The sequence below is a fragment of the Malus domestica genome, chromosome 02 (genome assembly GCF_042453785.1).
Source record: "Malus domestica chromosome 02, GDT2T_hap1".
In the NCBI taxonomy this organism is placed as follows: domain Eukaryota; kingdom Viridiplantae; phylum Streptophyta; class Magnoliopsida; order Rosales; family Rosaceae; genus Malus; species Malus domestica.
The window spans coordinates 37012891-37031742 of record NC_091662.1 but is presented as its reverse complement, the minus strand read 5'-3'; the positions used below and the strand labels follow the sequence as shown (position 1 = coordinate 37031742).

General features: G+C 37.3%; 4 protein-coding genes across 5 annotated transcripts; 2 read left to right on the top strand and 2 right to left on the bottom strand.

Moving 5' to 3' along the window:
- Window positions 1-2001: 2001 nt before the first annotated feature.
- On the top strand, window positions 2002-3889 carry LOC103413316 (DNA damage-repair/toleration protein DRT100-like). Its single transcript, XM_008351794.3, has one exon. The coding sequence runs from the start codon at window positions 2400-2402 to the stop codon at window positions 3504-3506; it is 1107 nt and encodes a 368-aa protein (XP_008350016.3). The 5' UTR covers window positions 2002-2399; the 3' UTR covers window positions 3507-3889.
- A 2093-nt stretch (window positions 3890-5982) lies between these two features.
- Window positions 5983-9110, bottom strand: LOC103414168 (protein gamma response 1-like). Its single transcript, XM_029096883.2, has 3 exons — window positions 8742-9110; window positions 7282-8421; window positions 5983-6844 (listed from the first exon to the last, which is right to left on the bottom strand). The coding sequence occupies exons 2-3, from the start codon at window positions 8417-8419 to the stop codon at window positions 6132-6134; spliced, it is 1851 nt and encodes a 616-aa protein (XP_028952716.2). The 5' UTR covers window positions 8420-8421; window positions 8742-9110; the 3' UTR covers window positions 5983-6131.
- Window positions 9111-10838: 1728 nt separating this feature from the next.
- On the bottom strand, window positions 10839-12633 carry LOC103413306 (large ribosomal subunit protein eL31-like). The gene is made up of 2 exons (XM_070810292.1): window positions 12407-12633; window positions 10839-11310 (listed from the first exon to the last, which is right to left on the bottom strand). Exons 1-2 carry the CDS (start codon window positions 12616-12618, stop codon window positions 11028-11030), a joined length of 495 nt encoding a protein of 164 aa, XP_070666393.1. The 5' UTR covers window positions 12619-12633; the 3' UTR covers window positions 10839-11027.
- A 970-nt stretch (window positions 12634-13603) lies between these two features.
- On the top strand, window positions 13604-17445 carry LOC103413296 (sm-like protein LSM7). Of its 2 annotated transcripts, none has more exons than XM_008351776.4 (6): window positions 13604-13846; window positions 14111-14178; window positions 14282-14363; window positions 14833-14904; window positions 15027-15079; window positions 17144-17445. In XM_008351776.4, exons 2-6 carry the CDS (start codon window positions 14176-14178, stop codon window positions 17231-17233), a joined length of 300 nt encoding a protein of 99 aa, XP_008349998.1. In that variant the 5' UTR covers window positions 13604-13846; window positions 14111-14175; the 3' UTR covers window positions 17234-17445. The 2 variants fall into 2 exon arrangements, with proteins under 2 accessions (XP_008349998.1, XP_070666385.1); XM_070810284.1 differs by lacking the exon at window positions 17144-17445 and adding an exon at window positions 15256-15696 and having other exon boundaries at window positions 13714-13846.
- Window positions 17446-18852: the final 1407 nt, after the last annotated feature.

Genomic DNA, 18852 nt, shown 5'->3' with positions numbered 1-18852 from the left:
ATTATTATGGCTTCGAAGGTTACTCGTAGAACTCGAGTGTCCTTCAATGTCGACTTCAAATTTGTTTTGTGATAATAAAGCAGGGATTGATATCTCACACAACCCAATCCAGCATGATTGCATGAAACATGTGGAAGTTGACATACACTTCATTAAGGAGAAGTTGGATGGGAATATTATTCAATTCTCGTTTGTAAAGTCAAAGGATCAATTAGCGGACATTTTAACTAAAGATGTGGCCAGTCAAGCGTTCTACAACTCTCTCGTCAAGTTGGGCATGAACAACATCTATGCACCAACTTGAGGGGAAGTGTTGGAGAGTTAACCTTTGTAATTAGCTTAGTTACCTGCTTGGGTCCTTGTAATAAGCATGTAATTAGGATAGGTATTTTTTGGTGTTTCTTTCCTTGTAAATCAATCTTGTACAATATATATTTTCCTCCTTGATGAGAAGAATAACATCAGAAAATAAAATCCCAAAATAAACCCTAATTAGCACTATTTCCAAAAGGTAGGAGCCCAAAAAAATGGCAAACACAATCATTTAACAAATTCTTAGGCATAATAGCTAGCTTAGGGATCCTGTTGTTTTTTTCCCTTTACTAATATTTCAACTGTTTTTATCTTCCAATTACCCACCTTGATAAACATAAACATATAATTGCTAGTGGACTAAAAGAAAACAAAACAAAAGACCAATGGGAAGAATAAGTCTTGAATAATATATAAAGATTTTTAGTATACATGCAGGATGTGATCAATTTAGGACTGGTTTTTTTAGCATGTTTTTTTTTTTTTTTTTTTTGGACCATCTTCATATAATTGCTATGTGGCCACATGATCGAAATCGTATACTGTTTAGGTAACTCTTTAGAAATCAACTTTGTAGAAAATTTACTAAATTATAGACCATTAGATGGTTCAGTTAACATTGTTATAACTTATAATTGTAGTGTGTAACTAAAAAGCTTGGTCTATTTATTTATTGGAAAATAATTAGATGCCTAAGAAACTGTCTTAAATTGAATAATGGACCAATGTCAAACAAAATTGTCAAATGAGAAAGGAGTACATAGCTAGGTGAATTGATCATTGCATCATTTGAGAAGCAGATGGGGATGTAATTAATTGACGAAGTAAAATTCAAAATGGTTTTTGTAAAAAAATTATCTTTCGGTGTCAGAAATCATTAGGGTGATAATAACTCATGACCGACATTATATGATGTGTATAGTATTGCTTAGTAAATTCCTAAAACGACTTGTTTAATTGGTTGGATGATGATTATATACACTAAGGTAAGGTAGGGACACAAATATAATTAGGAGAGAAAAAGCCCTTCAATCATTGGATTTGAAATCTAATTTAACATTGAGATCATGGTGGGGACATATATGTGGATTGGATTATCAATTTATCACGCTTTGCTTTACTCGTCAATGGAAACTTGTGATTTCATTTCAAACATGTCTTGTGATTGATTAGGAGGAACTCAAAAGATATGGAGACGAAACCACAACAGGATGACTTAGTGGTTGGGAACGTTGTGGGTTCTATTTCTAGTATTGGTGAATTACATGATAGTGGTCAGAGGAAGGATGAAATGCTTATGTGAATCTTCTCGGTCCCCGAAACTGTAGAGTACCATAGCAAAGACAGCAGCTAGTCCATTTAAAAAGAAAAGAAAAGAAAAGAAAATGTGGAGCCTCTTCCTATGGTGGATTCTTAGCTTATTTGTTTGAGGAAATCACAAGGTCACAAAGGTGATTATATCGATTGGGTTAAGGATTTCATTGCAAATTCCGCATTGATTTTTTTTTTTTTTTAAGACAAATGATTCATGCATGTCGCTTTTCACTTTTATCTTCTTTATTTTCAACTTTTGTATTCAACAAAAAGAATGACAAGATTTGAAAGGAATGTGCAAAAGGTGGAAGGTGAAAACACAGAAATCAGTCTCTTAAAATTACCTTGAGCTTTTAGGGCTTTGGTTTTAGCACAAAGTTTTCACAACCAAACCAATTTGCTTTGGTAAATGAGTCTTGTTAGATTACATGGGATTCATTCACCAAAACTAACTAAAATGTATTAATTAGTGTCCATGCACCAACGCATGTGTTGTTAATCAGCATTTGCATGTGCTAATCCATATTCAATTAAATCCTTAAAACAACTTTTAATCACATGCACGCTGAACCTCTGTCCCTCTCTTCCTCTCTCCCGTATCCTTGCTGCTGCTCCTGCTTATATTATCACTCTCACTCCATCAACTTCCAAACCCCCATCTCCTCTTCCATCTCTCCATCTCTCTCTCTCTCACTCTCTCTCTCATTCACAGACATCAATCCACTCTCATCAAGTGAGCATCTAGAGAGAATCTCTCTCTCTCTCTCTCTGCCATGAAGATGGTGAGGTTGCTCTTAATCTCAGTGGCAACATTCTGTGCCACTGTCTCAACAGTGAGCTCTTCTTGTTCGCCATCAGACCTAGCAGCACTTCAATCCATCAAAACCGGCCTCACCGATTCCTCCTTGGGCATCTTCAACTCTTGGGTCGGAACAGATTGCTGCGTAAACTGGTACGGAGTCAGCTGCGATCCCACAACCGGCCGAGTCTTCGACATTAATCTCCGAGGCGAGTCGGAAGACCCGATACTCACCAAATCAGGCCAGTCCGGGTTTATGTCCGGCTCTATCTCACCCAAAATTTGCAGCCTCGACCGTCTCACCACCCTCGTTCTAGCCGACTGGAAGGGAGTCACCGGCGAGATTCCCCAATGCGTCGCCACCCTCTCCAATCTCCGAGTCCTCGACCTTGTTGGAAACAAGATTTCGGGAGGGATTCCGGCCGATATCGGCAACCTCAAGATGCTCACGGTCCTCAACCTCGCCGATAACCAGATCTCCGGTAAGATTCCGGCGAGTCTCGTGAGCCTCTCAGGGCTAATGCACCTGGACCTCAGCAACAACCAAATCTCGGGCGAGATACCGGCCGATTTCGGAAAACTCAAGATGCTCAGCCGGGCTCTGCTGTACCGGAACCAGCTCACCGGGTCAATCCCGGACTCCATCGGCAACATGAACCGGTTGGCCGACCTGGACCTGTCCAGGAACCAATTATCGGGTCGCGTACCGGATTGTCTCGGGAAAATGCGGGTTCTTTCGACGTTGAATTTGGACGGAAACTCGTTTTCTGGTCAATTACCGGCGTCCCTTTTGAGCAATCGGGGTTTGGGGATCTTGAATATGAGCCGAAACGGGTTTGAAGGTAACATACCGGACATTTTCCACGAAAATTCGTACTTTATGGTGCTCGATTTGTCGTACAACAAATTGAAGGGTCCGATTCCCGGTTCGTTATCGTCGGCGAAATATATCGGGCACTTGGATCTGAGCCACAACCACCTGTGCGGGGCGATTCCTGTGGGGAACCCGTTCGATCACCTCGGAGCGTCGTCGTTTGCCAACAATGATTGCCTCTGCGGGAACCCGCTGAGTACCTGTTGATCGTCTCGTTTCGGCCGGTTTGGATTGTATAAGTTATCGTATCGGTCCGTCTCGCTCCGAAGTTCCGGGCAAATGCACATTTTTAATTTTATATAATTTCTGTGTAATTGTAAGATTTATTACGTGGCTTAATCTCTTTTTTATTTTAATTTTATAAAAAAAGTATTAAGTTCTATACAATTTGGTTGAAAAGGACAAAGAAAAATACAGAAATGCAGATGCATGCACGTACAATAATTTTTTAGTGAGTGTAAGTGAGGTGAGTAAGCAAAACCATCACCCACTTTATTTGTTTGTATATTTTGTGTATTATTTGCATGGGAAATGGTATTATCTACTTGTTAATTTCAAAATGCAAATAACAACTCTCAAATTTTCATCTCTTTCTTGGAGTAATGTGTACGATGGTTAATTTCAAAATGCAAATAACAGCTCTCAAATTTTAAATGCAGCTTACATGTGATTGTGTATGAAATTGTTCGTTATGTTTTCAAATGTAAATATAACATGACCAATGCGAAAGCAGTTTGAAAACATAACATTTCAGAAACGATCAAATTGATAGAATTTAGAGTAAGTTGGTTTACAATTTAATTTATGTTTATGTATCTGCTTTTTTTTGTTCTTTTTCCTTTTTTACTTGAGAGCAGTGAAAGGCATCATAAGTTTCACACAACAGAGAGATTCGAAGTGGGTGGGAAAAGATTGCCTGCAACTTATATCACTATGATGAATGACACGGAATAATTGAGGGACAATGCGATAATGCTTTAATATGACTCAGAAAGTTAGGATGCTACAAATCTCAAAGCTCCAAAGTTTTCCTTCTTTATTTTCAATTTCATGTCTTAAAAAAGGGAATGGAAAAGTTTGAAACAGTCTTTGCCATACTATAGAACAGAAAGCAAGGCATTCAAATACACTGATACGGTAATTAACAATGTTATAGTCAGTACTTCATGCGCTGTTAACACACAATAAGGTTTGTAACGTTATAAGACATGTAGATATAAAGAATAAACAATGTTACAGTCAACCGTTCATGCACAGACCATTGATGCATTGGTCACATTGTAAGACAGCTACAATCAATCAGTCATGCATAAACTATTGATGCGCACACACGTACTCTACTCACATGCATCAACAGTCAGAAATCAGCCGCGTAACCTAACTTAACACTGCTCTTTACTTTACTAAATATCCAAACAAAAATTCAACATATGTAAGAAGGGTAGCTGCCACCATTTATGTTCCATTTAGGTCAAGGATCTCACACAGCAAATAAACACATGACTTGGATTGTCTACCCTACCCATCCCATGCCCTTCTCATCATTTTCTATTTATGTGGTCACGATTAAGTCACATCAATATTTTATATTCTCATTACTTTTTGTTTTATTATTTCTATAAAAAAAATCAATATAAAATGTTGACATGGCTTAACCGTGACCACAAAAAATAGGAGGAGATGAAAAGGGCATGAGATAGGAGGGTAGACAATCAAGTCTATAAACACACATCACATACATATGCATGTCCAGAGTACATGCTCTCCTCTTAACTATTTGCGGCCCACTCTCCCATTGAATTTACTTACTAAAATAGTCTGACACTGCCCCCATCAATTCACAGTACAGACAGTTACAGTTAACTCCCAGCCGCACGGTAGCAAATACGAGCATGGTTTTGCTAACTTGCGCGGGTTTACCCCTTTACACCCACCCACCATACCCCATTGAGGGACAAGAGTCACAGGACCACTATGGATTCACAGAGGCCAAAATTGGATAATTGAAAGGAATAGGGCTCCCAATAATTCAATAGAGACCAGCACAGACAGTCTGTAAAACTTACCAAACGTCCTTAAATACGGTTATGGGGACGTCTTCCTCGTCCCATGCTTCATCATAAATGTACTACAGACTTGTCCTAATCCTAACCTAATTACCTAACAAACGGGAATCAAACCATAGGCTTAACCCCAATCCTAACTTGTTATCCCACCCTCTCTTAGCACTTGAGCTAACCCAAAGAGCTTTTATCGAGATAAGATTTCATTTTTTTTTGAGAAGAAGATAAGATTTCATCATAATACAGAAAATGATTAGTTATGAACGCAATTTGATTCTAGTCTTTATTAAATTATTCATACAACAGGCAAGTACTAACAAGTAACACCCCTTTCCGAACTTGACAAAATGTCTACCACAGCACAGAAGAGGGACTGGTGTTGCTCACTTAACCTAATTATACACGTAATTATGTATTTTTGAGCCTATATAAATGGTACACACTAAACAGCAAGCAATGCTAAGGAGTTTTATAATTGCTAACTTTCGACGCATTATCAGAACAATTAAGCTTTTCAAAACCAAGGAAGTTCCATAGTGTTTTGTTCTCAACCTAAAATACTTAGCAGATGATTCTATATTCCCAAATTCTGAAATGAAAATTCGAATACTACAATAGGATGACAAATTATGAAACTACTCTTTATAGAATTGACAAATTTCTGGGGAAAGAGTTATTTGAAAAGTATGGACCTTTTTTTATATGAAAGTAAATATTGATACAAGTCAATGCTCTATTAAAGAAAAAATGAATAAAAAATTTCTCACTATCACATTTCGGATTCAAATCCAATATTCCAAAATCCTTCTGGAGTAAGAGGGGGAGCATACCTATACCGATGACGAGAAACACCTTCATGGTGCTCACAGCGAAAATTATGCTTATTATTATCAGTGTCCTTACCACTGCCGTCGTTGGGAAGGACAGCGTCATAGAACTTTTTGCACTGCTTGCATTCAACTCCTTTCAAATTTTCCCGCTCAGCTTTCTTTCTCACAGGTTCCACAAACTTGAAGCCATTTTTACCGGGCACTGGAACTGGCAATTGTTGCTTGTGTGGCCTAATTACAGCATTCACATCCTGCGTTTCATCATCTGAGCTATCTAGACTCATGTCATTTGGAGCTGGAACTGGACGATCAGGAACCTGTTCCTTTGGGGCTTTATTCAAGTTTCCTCTGATGTTCTCAAGTGGAGTATCAAGAAAATCATCGTGAGGGTCACGCCCATCTTGGCCTTGACGGGACCTAGTATCCACCCAGCTGGAAGCAGGCCGTTTTCTCCCAGCTACTAGGGTAGATTTTGATGTGGGAGGGCATTTTGGTGCAATGGGGAAGAAGGAAGTAGGAGAGATAGGACTAGTTGCTTGAATTGGCTTGCCTCCTTTCACATCCTCCGAGTTATTGTTACAACTGATTTCATTCCTCGCATTTTTTGTGCATAAAGCTGCTGCAGAACCATTCTGATTTTTCTCTACAATTTCTACAATTTGCAATAGATGAATCATTCAAACTAGGGTGCCAGAAGTGAAATCACTAGGAAAATCCAACCACAGGCTAAAGCTATGTGCATGCATGCTATTCCCCAATTACATAAACCTAGGAATCGAAAATGTCCTTAAAAGTAAAGGATAGCACTCGGACTTCAATTCAAAAGTAAAATACAAAGAACAACCATCCCAATATCATCTGGTAAAGCTATGTTTGGAAAATCACCATAAATTCCCATAATACATATTTCTTACAACAACTTCAATTAAAAGGTAACAGACGAAGATCGGTGCACCCAAAATCATCTAGTAAAACTACATTTGGCAGATGACCATAAGTTTGTATTAACAAATATTTTCTTAGAGTATTCAAATTTATATTCAAAAGACTAATAAAGGTGGAAAGAAGAAAAAAGCAAGAGCATCGTACCATGGGAAGTTGATGGATTCTGATCATTTCTCAACAAATCACTTCTATCTTCCGTCTTATTCTGCAGTTGCATGTTCTCCCTAGTTAGACCAAGCTTTGTGCGGAGATAATTGTGCTGAGATTTCAAATTTTTGTAAGCAACAGTAAGATCTGTATACTTCTTCCTCTCAGCCAATAAACCCGAGGTCATTGATTCAATTTGTTGATGTAACTTTTCACATAAATCCGTTCTTTTGCCCACCTCACCAGCCATGCCTCTGAGATCCACCTGTAGCTCATCAACTTTCTCCTCTAAACCAGTTACTTTGGCAAGAAGCAGGTTTTTCTCCCTCAAACAACCCTCCACTTCGTTGTTCTTTGAGAGGAGCTCCTTTTGGAGTTTACTAACATTTTCTTCCAAAATTTCCAATTTGGCCATAAGTAGTTTTTTCTCTTCTTCTTGATCATTCAAAACCCTTTCTTTATTCACGATCTCAGAAGACTGATGCTCAATCTTTCGAGATAAATTTTCTTCAAGATCCTTTCCATTGGCTATTTGGTTAGTCTTTTCCCCAAGCTCCTCTTGGAGTTCATCAACTCTAGTTTGAAGATCAATCAATTTAGCAAGAAGCGCGTTTATACCTTTTTCATTCTCTTTCAGTTGTTTTTTCTTATCCATAATGTCAGCATCTTTGGATTGAATCACTCCGAGCAACTTACTCTCCAATTCCATTCCCTTATCTACTTCCGCAGACTTCTGCTTAAGCATTCGCTCAAGCTCAGTACCTTTGAGCTGTACACCTTTCAGTTCGGCAAGTAGTTGGTTCACCTTCTCTTCACTTTCCCTGTGCGGATTTCCCTTGTCAAGCTTGAGTAAGCGGTTCTCTTCAAGGGTTTGTTGCTTTTCAGCTCGAAGCGTTTCAATTTGACGCAAGAGATCATCTTCCTTCTCTTTCCATTGGTTTTCAAATTTCTGGAAGCTGTTAGACTTGGATTGGAAATATGTATAGAGCTGGTTGCAGAAAACATATTCAATCTGAGAAATCCTATCTTTGGCCTCCTGAATCGTGGCAACAAGTAAAGTACTAATCCCAGAGACATAGTCTACATCATCCCGTTCACTGTCAATGGGGTCACAACCTACTTTGAGGGACTCCATCCCTGAATTTTTTACATAACAAATCAAACACAAATACAAAAATAAGCAAAAAAACAAGCAGCCATAGCAACAATTATCATCGTGTTCGATAAATATAAATTTCTGTAGTGACAAACAATGAAATTCATCAGAATGCAAGTGACAAACATTCTCCGAAATATCAAAAGAGCAATGCCTAAGAGTACCCACACTAATCAAGCAAAGGAAATTCAATTAATTTCAAAATAAAGCTAAAAAAATTGCGAGGAACTGAACTGACATAGCTCAAGATTCAAATTAATAAATAAACACAAACAGAAATTTGAATCAGGGAGAACATTACGGTTCTGTTTGGTTGCAGTGAATGTGGATTCTGGCCCTTCCGAATGCCGAATTCAAAATTCCGCTCTCGCTCTTTCTGTCAGCGTGTGTTTGTGATTGGCTCTGCAACTTCTAGGGTTTGAGGGGACATGCTTGGGTGCGAGGGGAAATGAATCAACTGAAAGGAAGACTGGCGGGACGGTATAATTTTATATACTTTCGTTTGAAACGAAGCTTCGCGGGCACGATTGCTAGGCGCGCGTTAGCTTGCACTTGCACTGGCGCTGCAAAATACAACTGTCAAAAAAAAGGAAACATGTGCTTACCATGTAGAAAACAGAATCTTAGCGAGTAAGGAAATAGGGTTTAGAGAGAGAGAGTTGTGTAGAAATGTATTTTCCATTAATTGCAGAATCTGTGTACATTGAGTAGACCTGTAAACGGGTCGGGTTTATTGGGTTTGGTTGAATCCGACCCGTTAAGTTAAAGGGTCATCCGAACCCAACCCGTTAAGCTAACGGGTCACCCGAACCCGACCCGTTTCACCCGTTAACAATTATTATTATTATTTTTTGCATAAAGTTTATTTTTTGTTATTAAGACTTTACTAAAATTACTAAAATATTCTCAATTAACGGGTGCTAACGGGTGTTAACGGGTCCTAACGGGTCTAACGGGTTGACCCAAAGTGACCCGTTATTTAACGGGTTCACCCGTTAACGACCCGACCCGTTAAGCATCCATCCAAATACAAATATTAACGGGTTGGGTCGGATCGGGTTAACGGGTTGGGTCCAAAATGCCAGGCCTAATTGAGTATTTATATATAAATACTGAAGTTAACTAATCATGCGGACTCATCACTTCCTTAACTAACATCTCCAACCCTTGACTTATAAACTAAAATTTTTAATTCAGAAAATTTAGGTTTTAGCTCAGAAACAGTTTTTATGCTCCAACTTTTCTAGCCTCAAATTATTAAAGAATGAATTAGGTTAATTTTTTTTCTTAAATTAACTATAAAAAAAATTATATAAACTATTGTAAATTAATTTTATTAACATTTTAAACTAAAAATATTTAAATTCCGATAAATATTGAAAAAATCACTAAATCGACACATGAAACACTATGGAAGAATATGAAATTAATGCAAAGGACAATTTATTTTTTTTTAATTATTTTAGCCGTTAGATTTAAATTTGGATCGTTAGATCTTTTTTTTTACCGTTATATTTGATCTAAGCTGTTGGATTAATTGTATTTTAAAATATATTGTTTATAAATAAAAAATAAAATTACAGTCGTGCGATTAAAAATATATCCGTTGGGCTCATGATGTGGCCGATAGCTGCTGACAGTGGGTCCCCCCATGTCACGCGCTGAAGGCCTCAGCCTACCTGTGGAAAGTGGGGCGAGTGGGTGGGCTACAACGGGCCAAAGATCAGGCGAGTCCACGTGCATTGGTGGGCTCCATCAGTGCTTTTGGGCTATTTTATGTCTGGTATTTGACTTCCATTTTAGTTTTAGGTTTTAAGCCACATTTTAGCATTGGGTTGGGTTTGGGTGGGGTGGGGGAATAGAAGTGGAAATTTGAATTTTAACCTAGGGTCAGAGAAGATCTAATGGACTGCTTTTTCAGTTGAGTGGTAAACTCTCCTTTTTTCCAATGATTAAAAGCAATTTTTCTTCAATATTTCGATACTTCTAAGTAGTTTAGAAAATAAACCGTTAAGATTCAGTTAAAATAAAATTACAAAACCATATGGTGAAGGTTATTTAAAACGTCGGATTACTTGGTAGACTACCTGATTACAAGAACATTAAAATAAAAGGTTGTCACCGGATGTTTAAATAATTGGTTTACCATACTCGATCGGCTAAAGGAATTTGAATTGTATGTTGAACTGCTTGGAAGAGTCTTTTGGGTTCCCTTCAAGCTGTACCTTTTGAATCTCCATGTGAACTGCCCATTGAAGAGTTTCGCTCGAGTACTACACAGCTTAGCGGGCATGATTATCAGAAATCTTGACATACTATTGTACGCCAAAATCGAGGGATATTGTACTCCAAACCACGAGAAAACACCCAGGAATATATTCCGTGATGAGAGAGATACTAAAAGGAGAAATTCTTCGGGTTTTAATTTATAAGGGTCTTCAATAAAAAAACCGAACAGACAAACACTAATTAAACAATTCAAAAACTCTGATTTGGAAGTTCCAAGGGCAGACAAAACCAGGCCACACATCCGAAATTGGGATTACCTAACTAGAACAAAAACTAGGGTTTAAACTTTAAACTAAGTTCAACCTTCTTCTTCATCGATCACCTTGGTGCCCAAACCACTAAATCCCTCTGGAGGGACCTCTGTAACGGTGACTAGTGAGTAAAACTCTTCCTTGGCATCTTCATCATCATTTCTCTTCCTTGCAATACGGACACGTATCCTTCTTGGCACACTCCGAATACCACGGCTCCATATGTGCTTGTTGAGCTTTACATCCACTCTGACATCAGTGGTTCCCATAGACTTTTGAGCAAACTTCCTGATTTCCTTTATCGCATTTGGTGCCTTCTTCTTAAATGTGCTGCATGGGAATCGAGATGATGGTTAAGTTTTTTTATACAAGATAATGGTTAATTAGAAGCGAGATAAGCAAATTGCACAACTCATAGAAGGAAATACCGCTGCAGAAATGGAGTCTGCACCATAATTCAGAGAACCATATATTTTCTTTAACAAAAGTTGGTTTCTGGAAAAGTAACCGTTCATTCTTTTAATCACAAACAGTCAGGATTATCATCAGTTCATCATAAGTTACCAACAAGGTATTAGTTCTACAAAACCCTTCGATTCCAAGACACTCCAGGTTAGTTACTTTTCAAAGTTCTTTATGTTTTTCTATTCTCGACAATTACCCCAAAATAAAAACTATAGAATAGGGTGAAACAAATTTGACCATCCCAAACAAATAACAATCAAATGGACCAAAGAAATTTGGCAAATCGACAATTCACTTAAGGTGCTAAGACCAAACCCTCGTTAATTCACTTTCCGTTGACAAAACCCCATTAGCACACCAGCTGCTAAGAACCAAAGAAATCTCAAACCAAACTGAGTTATAAAACAAAGACAAAGGTCATTGTTGACAATAAACCCTGTATTCCACTACACCCCGGGTTCAGTTGGGCAATGTCAAAATCAAGAATGTAATCAAGTAAACAGCTCACGGAGCAAATATTGCTCGCAAAACCCTTCAATTTAAGCCACCAATAACTATTACGATTGCATCGGTGGACATCAAAGAAGTGAGCAAGTCAACAATTCACTTCACCTAAGACCAAACCATCAACAATGTTCTTGTGAAGCAACTAATCAATACCCTAGTTACATAAAGCCATCATTGCAAAGGGATCCTCCAAAGATTTAGGAAATGAATGAAGCATAAAAAAAATATAAACAAGTTGCTAAAAACCCTAAAATATCACTCGAAAACTAATATTTTGATCAACTAAACCAATAAATTAAAGAATGCAATCAATAAAACAATTATCCAAAAAAATTAGCTCGAAAAACCAACAAAATAAAACCATAAAAATCCAAAGATTAAATTAAATTAACCTCCTTAAACTCATCTAAACTAATTAGCTAGAACAAAATAAAAGTAAAATTTCAGGGCTTACCATCCATGCAAGCGTTTGTGGAGGTTGATGGTGTACTCTCTGGTAACGACCTCCTCCTTTCTCCCCTTGCCACCGCCCTTCTTCTCCATTGTTAAAGCTCTGAGCTCAGCTCCGCCTCCCTGATGCAATGAACTCGCGTCCGTCGGATGCTCAATAAGCATACGCCCTAGGGCTTTAACGATTGGGCGATCATGTACTGATAGCCTTCTCATCAAATGCCCTCATTTGTCCACTAAACTACATCATTGTACGTGCTATTATGAACAAGATGCAAGGTTAATTTTGTCTTTCTAGTTTCTTTCAATCCTTTCGTCGGCCTTGTGTTAAAAAACTGGGCCAGACTGAACTAAACCCCGTAGCCCAAATGTAGGATAACAACTTTTTTTTTTTTTTTAACAAACGATATTATCTACCATGGTGAGTTTGATAAGTCTCACAATAGGCTAACAATCATGTGGTTCAAATTCTCATTTGGCTAGAATCGAACCTAAAACCTTTCACTTACAAGTGAAGAGAAATATCACTAGACCGTAGTCCTAACAACTTAAAATGAAAGGAATGTCAATATGACGATATTCAATTTTACAAAAGTTTAAACATACGAGGCGTCGTATTGTTGGTTTAATTACTACAATAGAATTCTGCATTTTGAATAAATTTTTTGGCCTAATACAAATACTGACACATGATGTTACTATTTTACTTAAATTATAAACACGTATATTTGTTTTGTTTATATATTTAAAAGTGTGACATATTAAGTTATTAACTATGTCATCTCCTTGTATTATAATATGTAGAATGGTAGTACCATATCAACGGTGATAGCGGTACACGCCTATGTGGATTATATGTAAGTCCTTCACTAGTCTAAGAGAAATACTTAATTAGAGGGAAAAGGATCCACGAGGATCATTTTCTTAGAAATTCCGTGATCGTAATCGTTCATTGTATCTCACAGAGGCATTTCAACCTCTTCTTGGCCATAAGTTAGACCAGCAATGAGTTTCAAACCCAAGATATCAGCCTCCCCCTAACCATAATTCTGAATTACATACCAACAGCGGGTTTCGAACCCAAAATTTCAACTACCCCTGGCCATAAGTTTGGCTTCCAGACCATAAATGAGTTTCAAACCCAAGATTTCAGCCTCACCCTGATCATAAGTTTGGCTTCCAAACCAGCAATGGGTTTCGAACCCAAGATTTTAGCCGTTCCTGGCCATAAAAGTTTGGCTTCCAGACCAGCAACGGGTTTCAAATCCAAGACCTCCAAAATTTTTTAATGCAATATATGATGGAAATTAACAATAATAAAATAAATAAAAAGAGAAAACTCAAAACCCTGTACTAAGCTTCAAGCTCCCGCTAAAGCTGCCATAGCGTCTCATCTTCTTCACCGTTTCATCTCTCTCTTATTTTCCAAACCACAGGGACAAAGGTACTGACTTTCACTTAAGTTTTACAATATCTTATGCTAATTTCATTTAAATTTTACAATATTTTATGCTAATTTTTTGTGGGAATTTTTATATATTTTTAAGTCATCCTCGATCTCTTTTGGGTTTTTTGGATTCTCAGAAACCCTAGATTTTGATTAAATGTTTTGAAGTTTTTACACTCAAATTTCACTTGATGTGCTGCCATTTGGTTCATTCAATTGATTAACTTTTTGTTTCTTTTTTTTTTCCAATTTTTTTTTTAGCATTTTAGGGGTTTTGAGTAGAAACCTTCATCGGCGAATTGAAGAACTGAGCGGAGCCGAATAAGATGGTAAGTTTGAGACCCGCGAAGTTTATAAAAAATAAAATAAAAATAAAAATAAAAAAAGCTGAAATTTTTTTGTTATAGTTTGAAATTGTTTTTTGTGTTTCAGTCAGGGAGGAAAGAAACAGTTTTGGACCTGGCCAAGTTTGTGGACAAGGGTGTCCAAGTCAAGCTCACCGGCGGTAGACAAGGTTAATATACTTTGCCGAATTTTTCAAATGAATTCTAGTTATTTAATTTTAGATTCTGGATTTAGTGCACAATGTTGTAGGTCTAGCAGTTTGTTCTATTTTTCGTGGATTTGTGGGTTATTGGTTGTTTGATTACCGTTCAATTTAGGGCGTCACGCTTCAAGCAGTTTTTTGGTTCTATCTAAGACAAGAAAGAAGAGGTTGCAAGATTCTAATCGAGCAATCTCGAAGATTTAGAATGTAGAAATATACACTCGTTGTAGGTTGTACAGTAAATGTGTTATGTCATGATCCAGGGTATGTGGCAACACTGCAGAGACACTAGCTGAGTAGAAATAGACCGTCCTGTTTCTTTTGCTTCAAGTATAACATCAACTGGATCTATATCATACTCGTTAAGAAAACATCAATGAGAGTTTTTTTGACTTATTATCCAGTATGTGATATACTGTTGTGAATTTGGTTACAGTGACAGGGACTCTTAAAGGTTATGATCAGTTGTTAAATCTTGTTCTAGATGAAGCAGTGGAGTTTCTACGAGGTAAATGTTTCACAGCATTCTCGAAACTGTTTACGACATATGTTTTTTAAATTCACGATCTTGGAACTTTTCTACAGCTGTGAATGCTTAGTTGACTTGAGAATCTTTCCCTTGTGTTGCAGATTCTGATGATCCGTTGAAGACCACTGATCAGACCAGGCGCCTTGGCCTCATAGTATGTATTCTTCTAGTTTATCTCTGTTGTAGGATCTTAAGAAAACTGCACGGGAACTTGATATATATTGATGTTGGCTGTTGTAGGATCTATGTTTAGTTGTATTCAACTATGCCTAAAATTGTTAGGATTTGTGGTATGCCTGGTTGTGACACTTTCTGTGTATCTGATGGTAGCATATTGTGGGGAGAGATGAATACTTCAGGAGAAAATTAGAAAAGAAAGAATAATCATCAGACCCAAGAAGAGCTTAGCATATTAAGAAAATGGCTGGAATCTCCTTGCTTTATTAGTCAACTATATTTGACTAGGATTAGGGGGAATACCCCCCAAGCTGATCCAACCATAGGAAAAGCTGTGAAGATTAGGAAAACAAGTGTGCATGTATGATCAGTAGGTACTGCTCCGAAGAATAGGAAAACAAGTGCGCATATACAATCAGCAGGTACTGTTGTGATGAAATTGAAACGACCAAAGTACCCTTGATATAAGTAAAGCTCAGAAACTATAAGATTCAGTGCAGATATCAGCTCGTTTGAGAAGTTCAATTGGGTTGGGAATCCTGTTTAAAAACTGTGTTAATTTTTTAATTTAGTTTTCCTATTGAATGCTTTACACATCTCTATTGCATATTATGGAATTTTGAGCCATCTAGGGCGAAACCCAGAGCTTGTATATTAGTGTAAATATTTTCTGTTGGGCACGTGACCCACATAACTACCCGTTGCTTGCTCATAACTTGAGACTTATCATAGATGAAAAGTTCATTTGATCCCTTGGGGGTTTAGTGACTTATCTCATAGTATGTAAACTTATAAAGTTCAGTTCTTGGTTAACTCCTCGGACTGATACTTGTTGGCTTTAGTTAATGCATCATGTCATCATACAAGTATGATATTTGTAACATAATGTGACATGCATCTGTAGGCACCTTGACGCACATAACTTCTTCTTCATTATTATTCTCTTGATGTAATTCAGTTAAATATCTGAAAGTGACTGGTACCTCAGTTCCTTCCCCATCTAGTAGCCAAATTCAAATTTCAACCTATTTTTGAAACAATGTTCAAACTAATACCCTCCTTGAGAATAAAAGAGCTAATTTTGCGACGACAAAGAATGCGAGCCCATTAAATGTATTCCAATATTCCTTCTCAACCTTGGTCGTTGTCATGACATGTTGAAACACCAAAGACTCCTCATAATACTATATTTTTCCATAAGATTCATGAGATACTTACTCCGGTATAATTTTCTTTCTCGTCATCCTCTGCTGTTCCCTTCATCCTGGCTGTCTGCAGGAACAGTTTCACCTCTCACTGGAAGAGTGACAACTAAAATTCAACTTGCTGACCTCCTTATAAGAGTCTGAACGAAAGCTGATTTTGGAACCATCTCTTCCCTTTCTCACCATGGTCATAGTAGGAACATATCTGCCATGTATTTGATTAGTTTGGGTAGTATCTCGTCCTCCCAACTTGATTTCTTTTTGCTCACTTTAAAACTCGAACAACAGCTGTATTCATAGGTATTGCACCAACACATTCTTTCCAGGAAAGACATCGTTGTATGCGCCTTCCTCTCCCAGGAGGGGATATTAAATCGTTTTAGAGGGGTTACATGATTCATAAAATACCTGTCCGTGGTCCTTCCTTTTTCGTTTTAGTGAGTGGAATATCTGATACAAATCCATCATTTAATCAGCTGCTAAAAGTTGGTCTGCATATTCGGTTTTCTCCTCATTGAGCAAATTGCTCATACTTTCTTCTGCCATGAAGGGCAGTATTTTTCGGTTTAATCTTCACAAGCTTCCACCGAGTCTCGGAACTAGTTTTCCAATCCAAATAATCCTCCATATGCATTTTCCCACGCAATCAGAAACTTCCTACTTCAATTTCTGCTTTAGCAATTTGGCAAAGTGCTTGTGCCTAGTGAACTATCCAAAACTTATAGCCATTTGGGCAGATTTGTGTGTTTTCCTTCATTTGGATTATTATATTACTGGTTATTTTGCTGAGATTGTGCTCTACAAAAAGTTTTGAGTGTGCAATATTATGGTGTCAGGTTTGTAGGGGAACCGCTGTAATGCTTGTATCGCCGACAGACGGTACAGATGAGATTGCGAACCCTTTCAGCCAGCCAGATGGTGCCTAAACCGGAGACCTTGCCGTGCCTCTCCTCGCAACACCGCTGATAAGAAACCGTGATGAGGTGGTTGTACCTTTTAAAACATCATGCACATTTTAGGGTGGTTTTGCCCTTGGCCTTTAAATATCATGCACATTTGATTAGTGACTAATGCAAAACATTAAGATGTTAATGACTCCGTTTATTTTAGATATCTATTAAGAAATTTGTTATGGGAATTATTGGATGCTTCTACAAAATGAAACTCAATCGAGTTCAAATCTTATGCATCCAATTTGTGTGTTGCCTCTCTGGCCTGTATGATTGATTGATACACATTCATAAACTTAACATTCTTAGCTTTGTTTTCATGAACTTGACACGTTTTAATCAATGATAGTGGCCACACACAAAATGGATGCAGAAGATTTGAACCCGACTTAAGCTGCCCTATCCTTAACTACAAATTTTTTTTTCTGTCACGTAGCATTATGGTTTAGTATCCCCACTTGTAAGTGCAAATTTTGTGAAAATATGGGGATTTTGTGAAAATTCTTTTGCACAGAACGACATCATTCGGATCGAACAAACTTTTGATTTCATTTTTCCATCTTAAAGTTAAAAGTAGGAAAAGCTAATTAACTTTTTGGATTGTATGCTGATTTTGCTTCTCCACTACGTTTATAATAAAAGAAATTCAACTCTCTAGATCACTAACAGTAGGTAGCAAATAAATAAAAAACACTATCAAGACAAATATCTTGGTCTTAAAACCTACAGACATCCTTAAAATTCAACGTTTCAACAAATAAAAAAGCTCAAGACTAGAAGCTACTTATTCTGGTGATTATCATTAAAATATTTAGTTTTGGCCCTTTCCAAAAAAAAAAAAAGTTTATTTAAAATAAAATAAAAAAGGGTCCAAAAGTTGGTTCTATCATTTGTCTTCAAGAATGCACCTGATTGCTGGCATCCACCCCTCCAACAAAAAGGAAACAAAAAATATCGAAGACTTTCTGCCACTTAGTACTACGGTCTAGTGGTATGTTTTTTCATTTGTAAATAAGAGGACTTAGGTTCAAATTCTTGCTAAAAACGAATTTGAACACATTATTGCTAGTCTATTGTGAAGCTTAGTCAACTTCTTCGTCCATAGATTGTTTGTAAAAATTAAAAATTTAAAAAAATTATAAAAAAAAAAAGCAGGAGGCTTCCTAATAGACCACAATTTAAGGCTTTAGCTTACCCGACAAGAAATGAAATAAAATAAGCCCATATGATATGACACATATACAAGTGTGTTAATTTTATCTTATTTTTGAAGGATTTGTGGGATTATTGTCCAATTAGATCTTAATGTTGGATTCAAGGAGTTCAAGGTTTTTTATAACTTTGGTTTATTTTCGCGTTGAGAAGTAGTAAAAATGGATAATATTTGTGTTATTTTCACTCACAATATAATGTATGGAGCAGCAACATGGTATGTAGGGGTCAAGACCTCGCTTTATAACTTCGTTAGGGTCAGAAATCTTCCACGTGCGCATACGGAGAAAACAAAACAAAATGCCATAACATACCTCTTCAAGTTCTACACTACCATTTAGTTTAACGGTTTCACTTTACATTTCCATTTTTAACCATCAACC

Excerpts from the sequence above, each read along its gene's own strand:
- LOC103413316 (XM_008351794.3), top strand. The coding sequence starts at position 2,400 with ATGAAGATGGTGAGGTTGCTCTTAATCTCAGTGGCAACATTCTGTGCC.
- LOC103414168 (XM_029096883.2), bottom strand. The coding sequence starts at position 8,419 with ATGGAGTCCCTCAAAGTAGGTTGTGACCCCATTGACAGTGAACGGGAT. Across the intron at positions 6,845-7,281 it reads GAATCCATCAACTTCCCATG|AAATTGTAGAGAAAAATCAG; the intron begins GTACGATGCTCT and ends TGCAAATTGTAG.
- LOC103413306 (XM_070810292.1), bottom strand. The coding sequence starts at position 12,618 with ATGAGAAGGCTATCAGTACATGATCGCCCAATCGTTAAAGCCCTAGGG. Across the intron at positions 11,311-12,406 it reads CACAAACGCTTGCATGGATG|CACATTTAAGAAGAAGGCAC; the intron begins GTAAGCCCTGAA and ends ATTCCCATGCAG.
- LOC103413296 (XM_008351776.4), top strand. Across the intron at positions 14,364-14,832 it reads GCTCACCGGCGGTAGACAAG|TGACAGGGACTCTTAAAGGT; the intron begins GTTAATATACTT and ends ATTTGGTTACAG. Across the intron at positions 15,080-17,143 it reads CCAGGCGCCTTGGCCTCATA|GTTTGTAGGGGAACCGCTGT; the intron begins GTATGTATTCTT and ends TTATGGTGTCAG.